Consider the following 20,059-nt stretch of genomic DNA (forward strand, 5'->3'; position numbering starts at 1 on the left):
AAAGGTAACTAAAAAGATACAGCAGTACAGGGAATTCCTTGTGCAATACCAGTTTATAGCTTGCTAAAAGTTTCAGTAATGCATAGAGATTAATTTCTCAGGAGTAGGTTTTCCTGTGTCCATTATGAGTGCTGAAGACTTGTTCCTCTTTCATTGCATGTAGTGGTATAAAAGTTGGCCAGTTTTATGCTGCAATTTTCTCTGCTAATAAAAGCATAAATAAGGTCTCTCATCTTAACACCAAATGTATTTTTCACAACTTTTGGGAAATCTTTGGCTGACAATTGTATCTGTAAAATTGTAATCTATATAAGCACCCATCAGCTAAATCAGTGGAATTCAGCTCAGACGGTTGAGTCAGTTTGACCATCAATTCATCGACCATCACTCCTCATTTTACACTGTTTAGGCATTCCATGTGCCATAATGTTCCTCTCCCTGTTTTCCTACATTTGTTCAGAAGGCTGCAGGACCTGGTCCTATTATCTACTTTCCCGTCTGAAGATTTACTGGGAAATATGTGCTGCTGTTAAGCCAACTTGAAGGCTGAAAAGCAATAAAAGTTTTTGTCTGCAGTCTCGTTCTGTCTGGCTAGAACATTTATGTTCTGGTTAGCTCTTTACTTAGCCAGGAGTTACGTGCTAACTTTCAAATACTGCCAGGTCAGAGAAATTGCTTTCTGGGGCATGTGTTGCCTTCTTTTGAACTACCTAAGCAGGTAGTTTGGGGCTTGGGTATTTTTTGCTTGATAACCAATGCTAAAGTGTGTTAAGTACCTACAGTATTTTACAAGCAATGGCAGCAACCTCTGTTCACGGTACTAATTACTTCCCTGGGTTCAACTGTCTGTAACCATAACTCTATAGTCACATTTTGAGTAAGGTGAAATCTTATACTGTATTCTTTTACGTAACATTATGTGCTAAGATAATATGACTTTTCTGTTCCTTCCCCCTTGTTCAGTCAGACTACCTTATATGCTAAGTAGATCCCTAAGAATGTTAGGCAATACATTGCAGAGGAATTGCTTCCTCTTGAGAGAAGTAATGTTTGTGTTTATTCTTTTTGAGCTGTGATATTAGCCTGAGAAGAAGGCATTCGACAGGAAGGTCTTGCTAATCTACATAACTCAAGTGTTTTACATTAATTTAATCAGATGATTATCTATATGATAATCAAGCTTTTACACTTTTTTTAAAAAAAGAAAAAGCTGAAGTCCTCTTCCAGCTCCAATGGTCTTATCCCAGCAACTGCCTGAATATCTCATTTCTAGGAGTCTTACAGTTAAGGATTCCACTGTAACTGATCTTACCACTATTAATTTTCCTCATTTTTTTTCCTTAAATTATCTGCATGCCAAGAAAGGTTAGTTTCAAAGTACAGAGTAGGATACATTTTACTATGCGATATTAGAGAAATATGCAATTAGGCCATTTTTAAACTTTAAGCTTCATTTAAATATTCAATTTGGAGCATAAATCTCAGGTTCAAAACTACCAGACAATACTATCGGACTTCAAAACCTAGTGTTTAGCTTTAAGACAAGCATACCCGTGTCCAAATTCTTGTTGTAAGAGTAACAACTTTAAAAATAATTTAGTAATGGTGTGAAAAACGCTTTTTTCACCTAAGTGAATTCAATTTTAGTTGAAACTTCATTACATAGATTTGCTAAGGTAATTGTAATGAATTCTGCTCTCCAGAGGGAGCTTGTCTAAAATGAACGTTGCTTGGAATTCATTAATGTTTTTTCACATCCTGTAACCAGTGCTCTAACGATAAATCTGAATGTTTCACAAGTCTAACAAAATAAGAAAATTCTGAAGAGAGAAATAAACTTCTTGCTTTAGAGTTATTTTGATGGTCTGAAAATATTTTCAGAAGGTTTATCACAGATGGATTAAATAACCATAATTAAGCACTTTTAAATTCGTTGTTTTTTTTTTGAAGATACCTAGTTTCTTGTAATATTTTTTGAACATTTTGAAATTGCATGAGACTCTTGATTAAACTGTGTTAGCTATATTAGATTACCTTGTCTTGGAAAGTTGTTCTACTGTATATAATTATAACTGTGTATAATTACTTTTTCATACCTGATGATTCAAATGCAGTGGTTGAAAACTTCACGGCAGATGCTGTTTACTGCGAAGCCAAAATATTCAAGTCACTAGTAATTAACCACACTATCAACAGTATAAGAAGGCTTTAAGTTCATAGCTTGGGTTCTGCTTATATCACTGAATAAATACGTGTATATTTGGTCAAATTTAGTAAGGTGGAGATATTGTAGTAGGTTCCATCTAGTAGCTGAACAGTGATGTAATTATTGCTGCATTTCAGCTTGTCTGTAAATAATATTTGTGTAAGCTTGGATGTAAGACCATGGCTTGTTTAAATTCTTGTTTGGTATCAACAAACAATACATAATGCAAAAAATAGTCATCTTTTGGAAAGGGTAGTGATCCAAGCTTTATTTTTTCTTCTTTGGGGAAAAAAAAAAAAAAGATAAAAACAAAATAAATATTAAAACTTGAAGGTAAATAATAAAGTTGTACATAAGAAAACAGAGTGGTCTATAAATCTAGTGTCTTTGAAAGATCTATTTAAATGGCATAGGTCAGTTCACAGCTTAAAATAAATTGTGTTTAGGTATCTCTGCCTGAAACGGTGCTTGGGCTTTAACATTATACGCATACCTGTTGTTTGATCCTGTATTTGACTTCTCATGTTTCATATGAATGGGGCTTCTCATTGTGTGTTAAAACTAGACAACAATAAATAGAGAAGTTAGCAGTGTGGGGATATAACTGATGAAACATTGGCATAAAAGTAGTGAAGAGAATGTTCTGACTTCTGAATGAATTAACTTATTTCATTTTCAACTCTATAGCTTTCGGAGCTCTTTGAATAATGTATTTTAGAGAGCCTTTTATGTGCCTATAAACACATACCCTTTTCTAATGGTTCTGTAAAACTGGTTCAGTGAAGCTACAGCTGTTGAACTGACTTTTCAGAGACCATATTTTCTCTGGTGGAAAAAGTGACATTTAATAGTGTACTGAATTCTACCAGTTCATTTGCTTGTCTATGCAAAATAGTGAAAGATGAAGCCATCCTAACTTAAATGTTGGTGAAGACTTTAAAAAGAAAAAAAAATGCTTTCCCTTTTTTTGCTTTTTAAAAAACAAAGCCCAGGAATTGCTTCTGTGGATGTTTTAAGAGTCTTCCCACTGCAGTAGCAGCTTTCCAACAGTCTTTTACAGTCAGGGCATTTGTCTGCTTTCTTTCATCTGTTTAAACGAAACCTAGTTGGGACTGAGCTGTGAATGTACAGAGTCAGTATTCTTTCTATTGTAAGAATTGGTTGAATGTAGATTAGACTTCTGTTTTCCTACTCTGAAGTGTTCTGCTGATTCTTATTACTACTTTTTTATTACTTTTTTCTTTAATGGTAACTCTAGCCTCCATACAAATGTCCAAGTAGAAGAGATTCTTTAAAATCTTCCCTGCCAGCCACAGGTGCTTGAGTAAATACAGCATTTCTTGATCTGTAGATGATTTTGTGCCTATGTGATGTTTCTGAGCTACATGTACTTATGAGGGGATTGAAGGAAAAGGAAAAGAAATATAAGACCCTCCAATTTGGAAACTAGACTTTCCAGTTTGCTCATCAGTATGTTTATGATAGGAACTAATTTCCGAATTCACTTCTTCCTATTCTTCAGATTTAGTTCTTCATATATTTAGCTCTTGCTGTTTTCTCACTTGTTAATAGAGAATGGCTGTATAATCCAGGATAGGAAGTCCAACGGAAATTGTTAAAGAATAGTTATCCCATAGAAAGAGATTAAAGGCTTTTCTACAAAGTAGCTGTAAAAACACTTGTCAGATCTACCATTGGAGTTGCTTTTATTATGTTTTCTGATTATTTTGTTTGTTTGTATTTTTATGTTGTATCTTTCAGTAGCCTCAACTTCAAGATATTTTGTGTCCATTGTTTTAATAATTTGAACAATTTAGCTGTTGCATCTCACTTGTATGTCTTCAGATATTTGTAAATGTATTACAACCTATCTGGCTCACAGTTCAGATACTGGTGGTGTTAGTTTTGCATTATGTATTCAGCCTTGTTCCCCAAGCAGAAGAGTGAGGGGAAGGCAGGGCCTGACTAAATAACCTGAATAACTATTCACCAAAAATGTCACCTATGAACAATAGTGGCGTTAGCTTTCCGCGGTTTGTCTTTTAGTTTAAATAAAAGAATATTCCCTAAACTGTTCAGATTGCATGTTGGTCGGCCCAGCCCTTACGGTGGTATTTAAGTGTTAAAGAGACAGAAGTAAAGACTTAAAGTCCAATTGGCTGAGGTTGCAAAAGCGTTTGTAACTTGTAAGCATTGTATAAAACTGGTATGTATGGGGTATGCGGTATTCATGCCAATGTTGTTTTGCAGACAACGGTACGTGGACTCAGCTGTGGTTGGTGTCAGACTATCATGAACATGGGTCGCTCTTTGATTACCTGAACAGGTATACAGTAACTGTGGAAGGAATGATAAAACTAGCTTTATCCACTGCCAGTGGCCTTGCTCATCTTCACATGGAAATTGTGGGCACACAAGGTAATCTTACAATTGTTCAGTTTGTCCAGTGGATAATGCTAGATTTTTTTAAAATAGCACATACATGTTTTTCTACTGTAATTCTCTTCTTAATTAGAACATAAAACTCTTTTAGGGTGTAGCTGCTTTGCACACAGCTGCTCGTTTTTGTGATGAGAAGGCATCTGAACACAGCACTGATAGCGAGGTTAATCTTTTGAGGAGCTGAGTGAATTGAAAAATGTCAGTCTGTGATAACATATGAACTCATACAAGTTCTTAATATAATATAGACTGATACTGTTTTGGTATCAGTTTCTACTGAGGACAATATGAAAATAAGTTTTCTTCCACTACTAAACAAACGCACGGTAAACTTCCAAAAATATATGATTTATACTATTAGGCTTCTCCCTTTCTCCTCAATTGCCACGCCCTTTCCCTCAACCCTCACCCCCAGCCCCATTCTTTTACATGCTAAAATGGTTGCTCTTCTGTTATTAAAGCAGAACACTTTTTGCTTTTCTTCCAAAGCTTGAAAACAAAACAGTCATAAACTCCCCTACAGTTAAAAAGTATATAACGTTTCTAGTAGTGTTGACATATTTTGTAACTGCATATCTGATGATCTGCTGAGGGATTCTGGGGGTTTGGGTTTTTTATCTTCCTTTCTGTGGTATATCCAGGTCATGATGATGTAATAATCATTCATACAAAACATCTATAGTGCCTGTCATATCTCCCTAACTTTGATTTGTGACAACATTATGGGTCTATTTCCAGAGATAGTAAAAGTATTTTGCCAGCAAGTAGTATTCGTATTTGCCAGCAAGTAGTACATACATGGAACAAGACACTTTTCTGGGTAACCAGCTATTCCACAACGAATGATTTCAAGAGTTACCTTGATGAGCCCAAAGTGGTGGAACAGGAAGGGATTCCTTAACCTCAGTCTGCATCAGATTCGCAATACCAGCTATTGTCTTTTTACGGATGTGTTATTACTTTTTTTTTTTTTTTTTCCTTCACAGGCAAACCAGCGATTGCCCACAGAGATTTGAAATCAAAAAACATATTGGTAAAAAAGAATGGAACATGCTGCATTGCAGACCTAGGATTGGCAGTTAGGCATGATTCAGCTACAGACACAATTGATATTGCCCCCAACCACAGAGTAGGAACAAAAAGGTAAAAATCATTAGTATGATGTATTAGGTGATTTTTAGAATGAAATGCTTTGCTTTCTTTCTTTTTTTTTTTTTTTCATTTAGAGGATTTTTCTAGCTACAAATATAATTAGGAAAAAATGTCAATAGTGGCAGGTACAGTTCTGTGGCCCTTTCTTCCAGCTAGTGATTTGGTTAGACTGTACTGAAAGCGCATGCTGAACACTGGGCTTTATTAGTGGAATTTGAAAAATGTCAAAAATGTGCAAATTGTAGTAGGGCAGAAATGTATGTTAAAAACAACTAGGAGACTTCATGAATAGTGATTGTAGAGACTTCACTTGCTGTATCTTATTCTTTCTGCTTTGTTGCATGGAATTATTGCCTGCAGCACAGTCTGGTGACGTAAGACAGGATATTGACAGTGAAAGTAAAAAGCTGGGTTTTTTGTTTGTTTAGTTTGAAGCCTATGTGATAGAACAAAGCGCAGAGTTGCAAATGTGGGCTTTTGTGGAAATATATTCTTTAGAGCTTAAAAAGGTAGTTGTCTGTCATCTACTGCATAAATAGTTATCAATGGGTGAGTGAGGATGCTCCCTTTTATTTTAAAGGCCTACCTCTGAATTTGGAAATAAGAATTTTTCTCATTCTCAGAAGAACTTCTGAGAGCTGGTTCATAGCACTTCTTTATAGCTTCTGTGTTTAGTCAGTGATCCTACTTGTACTAAAATTTCTGTTGCTGAGAAATGTGTGGAAGTCCTGTGGTCCAGGATTGTGCAAGATTAACTTTTGCATATAGCCTAACTGCATTGGAGAAAATCCTGTGTTAATGTTGCCTGTTTTCCAATCCTCACATTCAAAAATGTTTTTCTTTCTTTTGACATCTCTTTAGTGAGTGATACTGCACATGTGTATGTGTGAATGGGATGTTACAATGAACTAGGGTATAGCTTTAGTTGTGGCTTTTGGGGGAGAAAAATGGGGTTTAGTAAACAAGGCTTTTTGCATTTGTATTGAAAATTGTTTTACTGACAATTATATTGCTGAGATTACTTTGTTCTAAAGTTCTGCTATTCTTCTTCTGTTACCCACTTTTTAAAAACTACACAAACAGATGAGACTTACGAATTTTTACTAGATGAGAAAATACTGGGCATTATTCCTTCTCAAGTCTCCACTAATCATTGCCTCATGCTTCTTCACAAGGGTGAAGGTGTACCAACTCTCTTACTGCAGTGGGCAGCAGCAGGACTAAGTCCACTGCCCACTTCAGACATTAGTCACTTTTACTTCTCTGAAAATTGTTCATTCTCATAAAAGGCTGGTCCCTTCTTCCTCCCTCTTGTGTATTCTTAGGTAAGTAACTCTGCATCTTTGCTTATTTTTCCATAATGAAGCTCAGCTTTTATCTGTTCAATGACAATTTTGTTCCCATTGATGGGTACCACTGTTGGTATCTTTTCTGCGCGTGGAAGCTCTGTGTGCAGGTTCAGAGAGGCTTGACTAAGCTCATGTTTTTCCAGTGATTGTCTACAGTAAAACATGGTCTAGGGAGCAAGCAAGACTCATTTTCAGGTGAGTGCTCTAGCTACTGATTGGACTGATTCTTCTCTCTGGCTGAACGAATCTTTATTTCTGCTTAGAGACTTAGTTTCATCAGGGGATGTGAAATGTGTGCTTTTTGCAGTATAGCATAAAGCAGGAAATGTGAGCTTTAAACTGAGGAGGAAATAAAATCCCACCCTCCCTTTTAAACAAGTGTAACCCAGCTGTTACTTCTGGTAGTTGAAACTGGCTGTGTTTAATCTGGAGAAGCAGTTCAGTTGTAAATTACACCTTAGCATGGGCGATCTTCTGCAGTTTACCTAACCCCAGCATGAGTGGAATTCTAGCTGTGCTTGAGAACAGGTGTGGTGAAGAGAAATGTCATGTTCAACATGTTTTGGGGTCCTATTCCATTCCCTGTAAGCTTTCATAGAATTTGTGGAAATGAATACAGAGCTGTCAGACTGAGTGTGACAAGAGGAAAACCAGCAGGCTCCCAAAGCTTGGCGAGGCTATGCTCAGCATTGTTTGTAAACTCCTTTGTAGACCAATCATTCCATTCTTGGAGGATGTTGACCTGCAGACCTTGTTCAGAAGGTCAAAATTAGTCCGTGTAGAATAGTTCTCTTCAGAACCTGAAATACTGTGTCAGTGAAAAGTGCGTTTACAGTATGAAAGTTGACAAGGAGATGCATTTTTCTCTGTTTTGTCTAATACCCATGAAACGCTAGAAACGCTAGCTAGGTGATCTGCTTGTCTTTTGCCTCCAGCAGTAATCTTAGGTAGTCACCATTTTGAGTTGCTAGTGAAGCCAAAACCAATCTTAATTGCATTGGTGGAAGGTCATGCAAAGTCAGTTTGCCTATAAATTCAGTGGAAGGCACATTTTGGGGAGGGAGGTGGTTGGCGGTTTTTTTGGATGGTTGGTTGCCGTTGTTTTGTTTGCTCGTTTGTTGTTGTTGTTGTTTTTTTTTTTCTCCCTCTCTTTTGAGCATTTGAATTCAGCTTCATTACTACAGTCAGGCCTCTTTTATTTTTTTTCTGATAAAACCGTTGTGCTTAGGATGACTTACAGAAATGTAGACAGTCTCCTTTTACTGTTTATATAAGCAATTATGACTTACAGACTTGCAGCATGATTGGGGTTTTTGGCTTATGCTTTTTCCCTTCTGCTTCTGGCTCCATTGCTCTTCTTGTCCCTGTGTGATCTTGAGATGGATGAGAGATTCTTTCTTCTAGACCTAAAGCTGATCACTATATTGTCAAGTACATGAAGTAGCATAAGAACAAATTCCAATATATGTGTGCAAAGTCCTCGCTGAGATAAGGAAAACACACACAACCGTTTTGCATGCTTCTTGATTAAAAAGTTTTTGATACAGGTGGCCTGGAATAGTTTCAGTCTTGTCCACGTCGAAGACTGACACATTAAGACTGCCTTTCTTTCAGTAAATACTGTCAAGGTAAACCATATGTACTTCTTCAGGCAATTGTCCTCCTCAGCTTGTGTTGTTATCACATGTGGGCAATTCATATGCCTATACAGTGCTTAGGAGAATTCTCTCGTCAGCAATCCTTACTGAAATTCTGGACTATTCTAACGAGTATTTGCTCTCTAGTTGATAGCCCTTGCTTCTTTGTATGTCACTTTCATAGGATGCAGTAATGCTGAGACAATAAGCTGACTCTTTATTCCTGAAGATACCATGATGTTTATTCTAAGCAGTCAGTCTTGTATGCTGCCTGGAGCTAGAAGGAGGAAAAAACAGTTCTAGTAAGACTTTTCAGTAGTATTCAGGACTTTGTTGTACTACATTGATTGGATAAAATTGTGCGCAAGCTTCTATGATAGTTTCAGAGATTGATCTGTTGGCTGATACTGTATTCCACTACTGTAATCTATGCTTGTTGCTTTTTTTGCCAATTAATGGTGGTGTTTTCCAGAGCCCTGGTGTCATTTGTTTACCTTCTTCGGTAATACACCAGGTTGAGATTGACAAGGCAATGATGTGGAAAAACACACTAGAGTCTGCTAGATGTTACATATTGGATTTAGCTGCGAGAGCTATACAAGATTGAGAAAGCGATATTGCAACTTCTGACTGATAAATACTATTCGCGTTCTTTCTAGCAGCCTGTGGACGTGCTGCTGTCACTAACTCAGTGAGTTCTGCACTGACATAGTACTTAATTCGTTTGGATATCATGACTAGTTTTCAGTCTCTCTCAATCGAAAGGCTACAATAGATTTTCTGTTGTAGGGAGTGTTGAAGGTCAACTCAGCACAGTTGTTAGAGCATGTAACCTGAATTGGATTTACTATTCAAGAAAAAAAAAAAGCCTGACATGTTCAAGAAATGTGTGTTGGTTGATGACAGGACATACTGATTGTATTATGAAGAATCAGTTACCGCAAGGTAGGGAAGCCTTTGTTTCCAAGGAACACGTAACAGTGCTGCCTTTTTTAACTAGATGCCGTATGTGTTCAGGGCTTCGACTTGTTAGGGGGATGTTTTAAGTGGCTGCTACCTCCAGTAGACTCCAGGAACTGGAGATTCTTCCTGCCTGGGTCCGCTTAGCGTGTGCCCAAAGGCCTGGGACCCTGCCCATCTCTGGCTTGTGGATGTGGGTGCTGCTTTCTCAGTTGAGGCTCAAGGCATAGCGAAGCTGAACATGTCTAACAGACTCCTAGAGCCCTGACTCAGCTGGCTGTGCAGATTGCTGTGTGCTGTTCACAACACCTGTATAAAACAGTCAGAACTTGCAGCGGTCAACTCTCCTGCCTTCTCTTTAGCTAATCAGGATTGAACTTTACTAGTGAAAACGTGTGCCCACATCCTTCTATAGCCTCATAAGCACACATGCTTATTGGTCTCTAAAATATTAGTACAACCCATTTTCTCTAAAGCCTTCTGATTGGCTCCAGTGGTCTCCTACTAACCAGATAGACAGGATTAGTGCATGCCAGCAAACAGTTGCATGTGTTTGTCCAGTCATCTCACAAGCATCCCTGTACTTGTGTTTTTCCTTGAATACCAGCACGAGCCACATGTCTTAACAGCCCTGCCTGGATGCTGGGCCTCCTACGTGCTGGATAGTCCAGCTTGAAGTTTGCTAGCACATGTACCACACATGTACACCAGGTTTAGAGAAAACAATCCTTCAACCCTCCCCTGCCGCTGGCATCCAGGCACAGAGGCTTCATGACCTGTGATTCTAGCTCCAGTCTTTGGCACTGAGGACCCTCCTTACTCTGTTTCTCTCACTCCAGTCCCCCAGTAGCTGGTTCCTGTGAGCATGTGACTGTGGGACCTGTGACCTGTGGTCCTACTCCAGTGGCTGAAGCAGAGATCTTCATTTGTTCCAGTGACTGCCATTGGCAGTAAGACGACTACCACTTGCTGCATTGCTGGCAACACAGTCCCAAAGATGCCTTCACCCACTGTCTAAATGCAGTTGAGTTTCTGGCTCATAATTCATTCACAGTGGTCCTCCCATAGTAGATGACACCCTAGATCTGCTCCTAAGACCTTTGGATATGCACTCGTAGGATCGTTAGTTCCTCCTCCAGCTGCTGCTGCTGCTGAGACACTACTCTCCCGTTGATGGTTCCCTAGGCCCAGTGGCAGCTTCATTCCTGGTCTGGTTCCAGTTGCTGGCCCTGATCATTCCTATCTCTAACTGCTATCATGTAGTCTTTAGAGCAGACGTGCAGGTGGCATGGTGAGTGAGATATTACATAGAATAATAGTTTTTTTTTAAAAAAGGGGGGGTGGGAGGGGACGTTAATAAGAGGATAGAATACACTAATGAGCAGGTACAGAAGAGCAGGCTAACAACTGTTTATATGCGCCTGACCCCTTTGTAAGGCTTTTTTTCACCCAGTTTTGTTCCTCCTGGATTCCATTCTCTTAAACATTCCTTGATAAATTTTGCATAATCCCACATTACACCTTGAATATCCACAATCCTCATGTTCCTCTTGTTTCCCAGCTACAGAGTCTAGACTGGCCTTTTCCAGAGCTATGCCTGGACTTTCTTAATAGCCCATCAATTAGTGACTGGAGACTTTTGGTCTTGCTTTTCTTTGTTACCCTGTGTCTACCAAGTTTGTTTCTTTTTGTTTACCATTTCACCTTTTACTTATTCTCCATTATTTCTTTGCATATTGCCTTCTGTTTATTTATGTCCTTTGTTCTGAAAGGTCTCTGGTTGGAAAACCTTAATGAGGCAGATGTTCTCATCTTCCACATACCCTTACAAGTTAGTATTATCTCCTGCAGGTCCTTTCCCCTGTGCCTCGGAAGTGTTTATATCCAAAAATCCATTTTCATGCTGATCTGCTCTCTGCTATACAAAGAACATCTATCTTTCCTGTGAACTGCAGCCCATGTATTTTTTATGTGGGAATTCTATTACTGCTTTCTTTTTTTTTTTGTCCATCTTTTTTGAAAGCTCAGAATTTTCCAAGTCCTCTGTGCTCCATTCCCTTGCTCTTAAATTGACACTCATTTTTCTTTACATACTGTGTTCTAAATAGTGAAGCATTTATTGTTAATAATCAGACATAACTATTCTGCAAGTCCTGTTGAAGACTACATTACATCTTACAGTTGTTTATCTGAACACTTCATTGATTTTTGGAAATGTGTAGGCCAAGAGCAGAAAAGCTTTGAATATCCTAGTCTTTGTAAAGTGCATTATTTCTCTGAATTTGTCTCCTTTTCCACATAAATGTTTATGAGTTGAACAGTAATACTGAACTTCTGTAGTAAGTATTCTTGAAATTAAATGTTTTCTATTCTTTTATTGCAAACAGGTACATGGCACCTGAAGTTTTAGATGATTCCATAAATATGAAACATTTTGAGTCATTCAAACGAGCAGACATCTATGCAATGGGATTAGTGTTTTGGGAAATAGCTCGGCGATGTTCAATCGGTGGTATGTGGCAATCTATAAAATTGGACAGAATTATAAGTAACTTACAGAACCTGCATAAGTTTGAGAAAATTTTCTCTAAAAACAGTGCAGTGCCTCTCAGATTTTATAATCATTAATCTTGTAAATGATGACTGGTTATTCCACCTTTGTGTAAAATAATGAAAAATACCAATCAAATAAAATAGGAAACATTCCTGTCTGTATTATTTTTTTTTCTCTGAAAACTTTCACATAAGGAGGAGAAAGGGGTTAAGTTAAATGCCCTTGAGAGCAAGGGACAAACACATAAGTAAACACATAATTATCTGAACACATAATGTGTTCAGATAATGTACATAGCTTATTTTAAATAAAACACCGTTATTAATCATATACTAAAGACACTTCTTGAAAGCATATCGTGACATAGCTTTCATCTTTTCCAAATATATAAGCTTACAAATTAAAGAGAAATGTTTACGGATTCTTTTTTTAATTTTGTCAGTCATTGTAATTAACTTTTAAAAATAAAAGCAGAAAAAGAAAATGGTGGGTACTGATAAGGAGCACATAAGTTAGAAGTAAAGAATATGTAATTTAGCGTTAACTAAAATAACTTTATTTTCAACCTTTTACAGGAATCCATGAAGATTACCAGTTGCCATACTATGACCTAGTTCCTTCAGATCCTTCTGTTGAAGAAATGAGGAAAGTTGTTTGTGAGCAGAAGTTAAGGCCCAATATTCCAAACAGATGGCAGAGCTGCGAGGTATTGGCTAACCTTTCTAAAGCTGTTTTACTGGTCGCTGGAGCTTTTATTGATTTTAGTGGCTTAAAAATTGTGCTTGTTGTTAAAGGGGTTAAAGGGAGAAGGGTTGCCTCTATAAACATAATTTCTTTCTAACGGTTGTGGCTTTATCAAATGTTGTTGAACTTTGGTTATATATAAATATTTAATAAAGTCCCACAATTATAAATATAGTTTATGTTCTAGGATCCCTTCTTATGAAGCTAATATAAATTAAAGCCAGTGTGAGTTATATTATCCAGGAAGTGTCATTTTAAATAAATTGTGTAACAGTGGGTCGTACTGTATCTGGCTGGGACAGAGTTAATTTTATTCATAGCAGCCTGTATAGTGCTATGTTTTTTGACCAAAACTGTTGATAGCACACTGATGCTTCAGCTGTTGCTGAATAGTGCTTACACAGCATCAAAGCCTTCTCCATTTCTCACCCTGTCCCCGCAGCACATAGGTTGGGGGTGGACAAGAGATCAGGAGGGAATACATCCATGACACTTAATGTCATGCTCAGCAATGAAACTCTGAGCAGGGGGACAGTTTTCCAGGGGCTGCTATTGCTCAGGGACTAGTTAGGGACTGATCAGCTGGTGGTGAGCAGTTGCTTTTGTATCATTTTTTTTCCCTGTATTGAACTGTGTTTATTTCAACCGACAAGTTTTCTTGATTTTGCCCTTCTCATTTTCTTTCCTCATCCCACTGTGGGGGGAGTGAACAAGCAGCTATATGGGAGTTAGCTGCCTATAAGGGTAAACCCACAGCCAGAGTAATGAAGACATGAATCAGGAAAAGTGTAGCTTCTTATTAGGTCTGTGCCAGTTCATTTATAACTAGGCTGGCTAGTTACCTTTTTCAAAAGCTTGCTGGTTTCAGGTTGGCTCTGCCAGCCCAGTAGTAGTACTGCTTATTGGAATACAAATGGTATCTTCAACAGTGTTGTCCATTCTCACATGAATGCTCAGGTCCCCTTGGAATTAACTCAGGGGCCTTTTCCCTATCACATTGTGGTAGAGGCATATCCTGCAGAATTTAGACTGACCAAAATAGTAAGTGCCCTTAAGAATTTTCATCCAAGACTGTAGTGGCCTTAACAGTTCATCTGTCTCAGAATTTGTACTTACTGAAATACAAGCACAGTTATTAGGAAGCTGAGTCTAACATAAGCCAGAGACATAGAACTGAGGTATGCATATAGCAACTGCTCCTGATCATGCCTCTCTAGATGTGCTTGTGCCTGATTCTAGAGTGAGTTTATTGCACTGGTAGTCACTGCTTACCAGGGCGCAGGCGGTAGTACGCACAACTGTGAGCTCTTGCCTTTCCAGCCAACTTTTGTCATAGTGCTTGCTCTAGGAAACCAGTTAGGACTAGAATTGATACTTTCTTGTTCAGAGCATAGCAAAATATCTGCAGGAGGCTAAAGCAGGAGTAAGAGACTGATGAGATGTGATATACTTCAGATGGGAGATGGAAACAGGTTATGGAATGTATGAAGTCAATACATACATGAAGGCCTGAGAGAAAAGACTGGGCAAGAGAAAAGATAGGGCAAGAGAGAGAACCAATATACACCCACAGACTTGCAGAATCACTTCAAATGCTGGTGTTCCAACCCTATACATTTACTTAGCAGTTCCTTGTCATACAGTATGTAATCTGGAATGTGTACCTATTAATTTATTTCATCATTAATTTTTGTTATTTGCATTATTACTTGATAGTAGCATTCAAGGATTTCAAAGAATGGCTATCAGAAGGATAAAAAGGCTCCAGAAGTTTTCAGAGTATTTTAGAGCTTCAATTTGAGGATTATGTGATAACAAGTGCTGAATAGCTATACATTCAATTAACTCTTTGAAAAACACTTTATCATTGAGTATATTCCCAGCTATGTGCCACTTCTGTGCTAGTAACAAGTGCTTTATATTATTTTGCTACTGCTTTTCAACTGAACTTAAAAATGAGTATATTTTGCCTAATGCAAAAATTTAGAAAATTGTCACAGAAAAGCTACTAATTCTTCATTAAAATATTTTTGTGTGAGCCAAAATTGCACTAGAGCATACTAGTGTTCTCCTTATATTGATTTATTTACAGAAAAAAAAAACTTTAAGAATTTGAGTTTTCTTCTACATGTACAATATGCAGCTTTAGTATTAGTAATATAATAGACTTCAGAAATACGTACAGTAAGAGACTAAGGCAGAACAGAGATTACATAGGAACAGAACTGCATGTAATTACTTGTCTTTCCTTTGCAGGCATTACGAGTAATGGCGAAAATCATGCGGGAATGCTGGTATGCCAACGGAGCTGCTAGGCTAACAGCTTTGCGCATTAAGAAAACATTATCACAGCTTAGTCAACAGGAGGGGATAAAGATGTAATCCTGGATTTGCTACCGAAAATACTGTAAAAATCCATATCTGCACCGGAGTGGCATGTTAAGAACATTAATTGTTCTACCTCATTGGGGGAACAGAAGGATATTGCTGCCTTTTAATACTTCATAGGAACGTCACTTACTAGGATTTTTGTGGACATGCTAAACAGTTGTTTTGGGTCCTGTCTGTGCACTATGAACCTCTTCTCAAGGTTACTTACAAAACATCATGTAGTCTAGTTTTATTTTTATTAACCTGTATTTTTTTTATTTGGAAAGTTCATAGCTGGTCTTAACTTCTAGTTAACTGTGCTAAAAATATGAGATCACTTTTAAAATGGAACTGGTTCACTATATTGTTCTAGAGTGCATTGATGGCTTTTTAAGCAATGTTATTCCTGGCTGGTACATTGACTATTCTGAACCACCATGATGGTTCTTAGATTCAGATTTTGAATGTACCGTTGGAGTATACTTTGCTAGCTATTAAGGTTGTATGTCTTTTGGACTTTTACTTAGACTTGCAAATTGACCTCATTTGGTTGTGAGGAACATAATTTATGCAACTGTATACATGATTGCTGTTACTTTTTCCATTTTTTCAGAACACTACATTGCCTTCAAAATAGATTGTATTATACCAGTAAGTGCTACTTTTGAGTCTTTTAATGCAAAACAGTAGGAGTGTACGAAGCCTATGGTACTTTTGGTTTCAAAAATACAAGTTAAAAACTCAACTGTTCCTTTCCCTAAGATTTAATTCACACCCGTTACAGTGAGTATATGTTTTGTGGAATATCTTTTAATTTTACCAAAACCTGACTCTTTAAACCACTGTGGGAGTTTGAAACCATGTAAGCTAGTCACTGTTTAAGCTAATAATTCACTTGTCATATTTTGTAATTATCAAGTCATAAGTCATAATTACATGTAAGATTTTTTTTCTATCAAGTGGTACTTTTAAAATGCTTGAAGTACCCATCTACTTAAGAAAAGTAGAAAGAGGACTAAGGTGTTCTTAAGGGAGATTTTCCTCCTCTAAATTAATTAAGAACAGTCTGCTTGCTGTGCAGTTCTACAGTCTTTAGGCTAAAAAAAATAACTTTTAATTCAATTAAATGAGGATTAAGTGCACCTTTAACTGGGGAGAACTTATTTGGGCTTTTGAACAAGAAAGTTAGAATTTGCTTACACATCCTATATACATACTTTTTGTGTGTGCCACATACACAGAAAGGGATGAGCTGAAGGTCTCTGGATACAAATACCAGAGGGCTCCATCTGTCATCTTCATAGTTACAGAAATAATGCTTATGATGGCTTGTGTCGTCATAAGAAGACAGAATAGTATGCATGGCTTTAGTCAAGTTTTGCCTGAAATTGTAAGGATATCACAAGATTTTTACAAAGTTCTTTAGAAACTGAATTGTTTTCTCTGCCCAAATTTGTAACTTCTGAAGGGGAATGGGAGAATCCATGTGGAAACCTTTAAAAATACTGTCTCCAGGATATCATTTGAATTGCAATATTAGGAAGAATCTGGCTGACCTTTGGTATCATTAATGTCTGGTAGGATTTCTGTATGTAAATGTGCCTGGTAATTAATATGCAACCTAACAGTTAAGTTCTTACTCTCTAGAGCACATCAATATCCTTCTCAGTATGCAGCACATACAGGGAAACCTTAATTCTATTCTCTTTTTATTCGGCAAGATGGTTGCGAAAAGGAGCGCAGTTGAGATTGTATTCCTTTGTCTGTTACATGTAGTAGTTACAGCAGTAAAAAGAGGCTATGTAGGTAGCAAAAGATTTTGCCAAGGCTTAGCGTTAGCATTTCATTAACTCTTGCATTTCCAAATTCTTGCATGGAGAGGAGCTAGCTTAATTGATGTGGGAATTACAAATCGACAGAGGTTGAACTGCAAACAGTGAAATACTTTCTACAGCCACCATTATGGATGAGTTTACTCATCTGGGAGAACAGGAGAAAAATAAAAGGGAAGTTCTTAGCAGAAAACAATTGTTTAAATGTATGTACAACTGCTACACTTAGGTCTTTTGGCATTAACCTCCCAGTCGTGCTTTCTGACCTATATCAAGCAAAGTTGAATCAAAAGTGACTTCACCTGAGGATTTTAAATAAACTCTGCTTCTATGCAAATAGTCATCTGTGCACCACAGAGTTTTCCAATTATGACTGTTTATAATAACTAAACTCCCCATTCTACCTACTTGGTATGCTTCCCTAACAAGTTCTATATATCTAAACAAATATTTAAAGAAAGCAGATCAGCATTGAAGGAGGACTTACTATTAGCTCTGTACTAATTTCGAAGGCTTCCTATTTAAACACTATTTTTTTTTTAATTTGAGTTTGTGATACCTTTCTTTACCTGGTTCTTTACTAAATACATTTAGATACAAATGGTATAGTTCCTACTTCGGAAGCATCAAGCTACCAGCATGCTTCTGATCTGTGTAATAATCTTAATGGTATTGTGTGAGAGTTTCCAATCTAATTCATCAGATAACTTAATTTGGGGAGGAGAGAGGTGGTAATTACCACATACAAAATCTTGTCACCATAACATTTAGTTTCCAAAAATGTAAGGAGCAGTTCTATAGCACTTAGAATATGTGGCACCTAAAGAGCATAATGGCATGCAGATTATTCAGTCAGTTGTACTCATCTAACCACCTACTATTCTTCATTCTCCCGAATTGCTTAGCAATTCCTGTGTTCTAATTTTTAACTTTGTAATAGAAGCTTGCAAAAACAAAGCACAGGAAGGACACTTGATGCAGTATGCGACCTTATGAACATCATTTTGAACAACCAACCATGTTATTCATATTGGAATGCAGAACAGGAAAACTCTGAGTAAGAGTTGCGTGTGCTCAGTTCTGATACCACAACTTCAAGCTGTGTTTTTGTTTTGGTTTGTTGTTTTTTTTTTTTTACGTTATATAAACTGAACACCTTTTACAAAGGCTGTGTCTGTATATATTATGTAACTTTAAATGTTACCTGTGTAAGATCATATCTTATATATATGGACACAGGTACACATAAGTATTTTTTAAATTAAGATTGTAATATCACTAGATCTGCTCTTGGAAATCCAGGGGGACCAAAATATTTTAGCATTCAAAATACTAATTTTGTATAATTTCAAGTATATGCCAAAACATTTTGATGAATATTGATACAAATGTTTATTGTACATTAAACATTCACTTAAGTTTAATCATTTCAGTCAATTTCAGTCAATATATTAGTAGCATTGAAGCCTCAATGGCTAAGTGGACGCATAAGGACATGGAGAATAAGGAGCATTGGAAATGGTCTGATGCTGAAAAGCCTGAAAAGTTGCTTTTGGAATGCTGGAATTCTTCAGGGACCTTCCAACTTTAAAAGCTGGATTTCTGGGTTGTTTCTCAAGCTGACTTTCCAAGCATGTCACCCTCCAATGGTTTCACTTGTAATCCTAAGAAAGACTTCTGTATATAGGGTAAAGACATTGGGTTTGACTGTATCGGGACATGAAGGTGTCAAATGATTAAGAGGCTATATTATAGTTTTCAGTAATGGTTCTGAGTGTGACTGCCATGAAATTCACTGTTTAGTTGGTTCCTTGTTTGTATCGTTCCATTGAAATGATTGCAAGGTGTTAATCATTTTACATTAAAAATATATATATATCACTATATCAGTTGCTTTAAACTCAAAATACCTCTTAAACGATCAAGGTACATTTACCTCGTGTATATAATGCTTAATATTTTTCAAAATATTCTCCAGATTTGCAGTTACATATTTCTAGAAATATGGGTATTACTAAATTTACAACAGTAAATTCAGCGGTACTAAATGTATTGTCTCATTCCCCCAAACACTTTCATTTTCTGTATTGTGTTAGCAAGTTTGCTGCTTTGTCAATGTAACACCTGCCCTTTATATAGCTGTGTGTATATTGCCTTGTAAATTTTACTTTTTAGATGATAAATATGAGGATCCTGTACAGATGAGTGTCACTTTTTTAAACCTCACAAAATTGTGCATTTCCCGACATTTCTGAAAATGTATTGTATTTGTAGAGTATACACTTCAGTGGATTGTAAATAGGACAGTAGAAGAGTGAATGCTTATGCATAAGTGGTAACACTACAGTAGAGAGATTAAAGCAGTGAAAATAAATTACTTTTTTTTTTCTCTCCAAAATCCGTGAGTTATCCTTCAGAGGAAGAAGTTACAGGTACGTTCTGGACGTGATGTTCTTAACTGGCAAAACATGGATTTACAGTGAGGTACGTGTGAATTTCTTTCCTCTGAAGGAATTTCTGCTGCCATAAAAATGATAAAGGGGTTTGCTGATGCTGAGGCAATCGATCTCATGTATGCAATACAAATAACAATAATGTGCCTGATCTTCCTTGTGTCCTAAAATGTTTGAATAAGATAGGTACATTGCTGGTGTCGTAGATAATTAATGACAGGCTAGACAGTCCTGCTTCTTTCTGTTTTACATTTCTATGCGTTTATATAGAAGTAAGAGCTACCATTTACATATAAGAGCTGGTGAGAATTTCAAAAGACTTCAGCGGCTTACCTCAGTGTGTTGCAGAACAGCAAGTCT

General features: G+C 37.1%; 2 protein-coding genes across 3 annotated transcripts in view; both read left to right on the top strand.

The window, feature by feature from the left end:
* Nucleotides 1-19,446, top strand: part of TGFBR1 (transforming growth factor beta receptor 1) — a 33,536-nt gene extending 14,090 nt beyond the window's left edge. For both annotated transcript variants that reach the window (XM_084508914.1, XM_084508913.1), the window contains exons 5-9: nt 4,457-4,624; nt 5,635-5,791; nt 12,134-12,258; nt 12,876-13,006; nt 15,301-19,446. In XM_084508914.1, coding sequence (XP_084365040.1) covers nt 4,457-4,624; nt 5,635-5,791; nt 12,134-12,258; nt 12,876-13,006; nt 15,301-15,426 — 707 coding nt within the window. In that variant the 3' untranslated portion in view covers nt 15,427-19,446. The remainder of the gene's footprint in view (nt 1-4,456; nt 4,625-5,634; nt 5,792-12,133; nt 12,259-12,875; nt 13,007-15,300) is intronic.
* COL15A1 (collagen type XV alpha 1 chain) overlaps nt 1-20,059 on the top strand; it is a 302,706-nt gene that overhangs the window by 132,750 nt on the left and 149,897 nt on the right. The gene's annotated exons all lie outside the window — the stretch shown is intronic.

This window comes from Aythya ferina (genome assembly GCF_964211825.1).
Source record: "Aythya ferina genome assembly, chromosome: 2".
Lineage (NCBI taxonomy): Eukaryota > Metazoa > Chordata > Aves > Anseriformes > Anatidae > Aythya > Aythya ferina.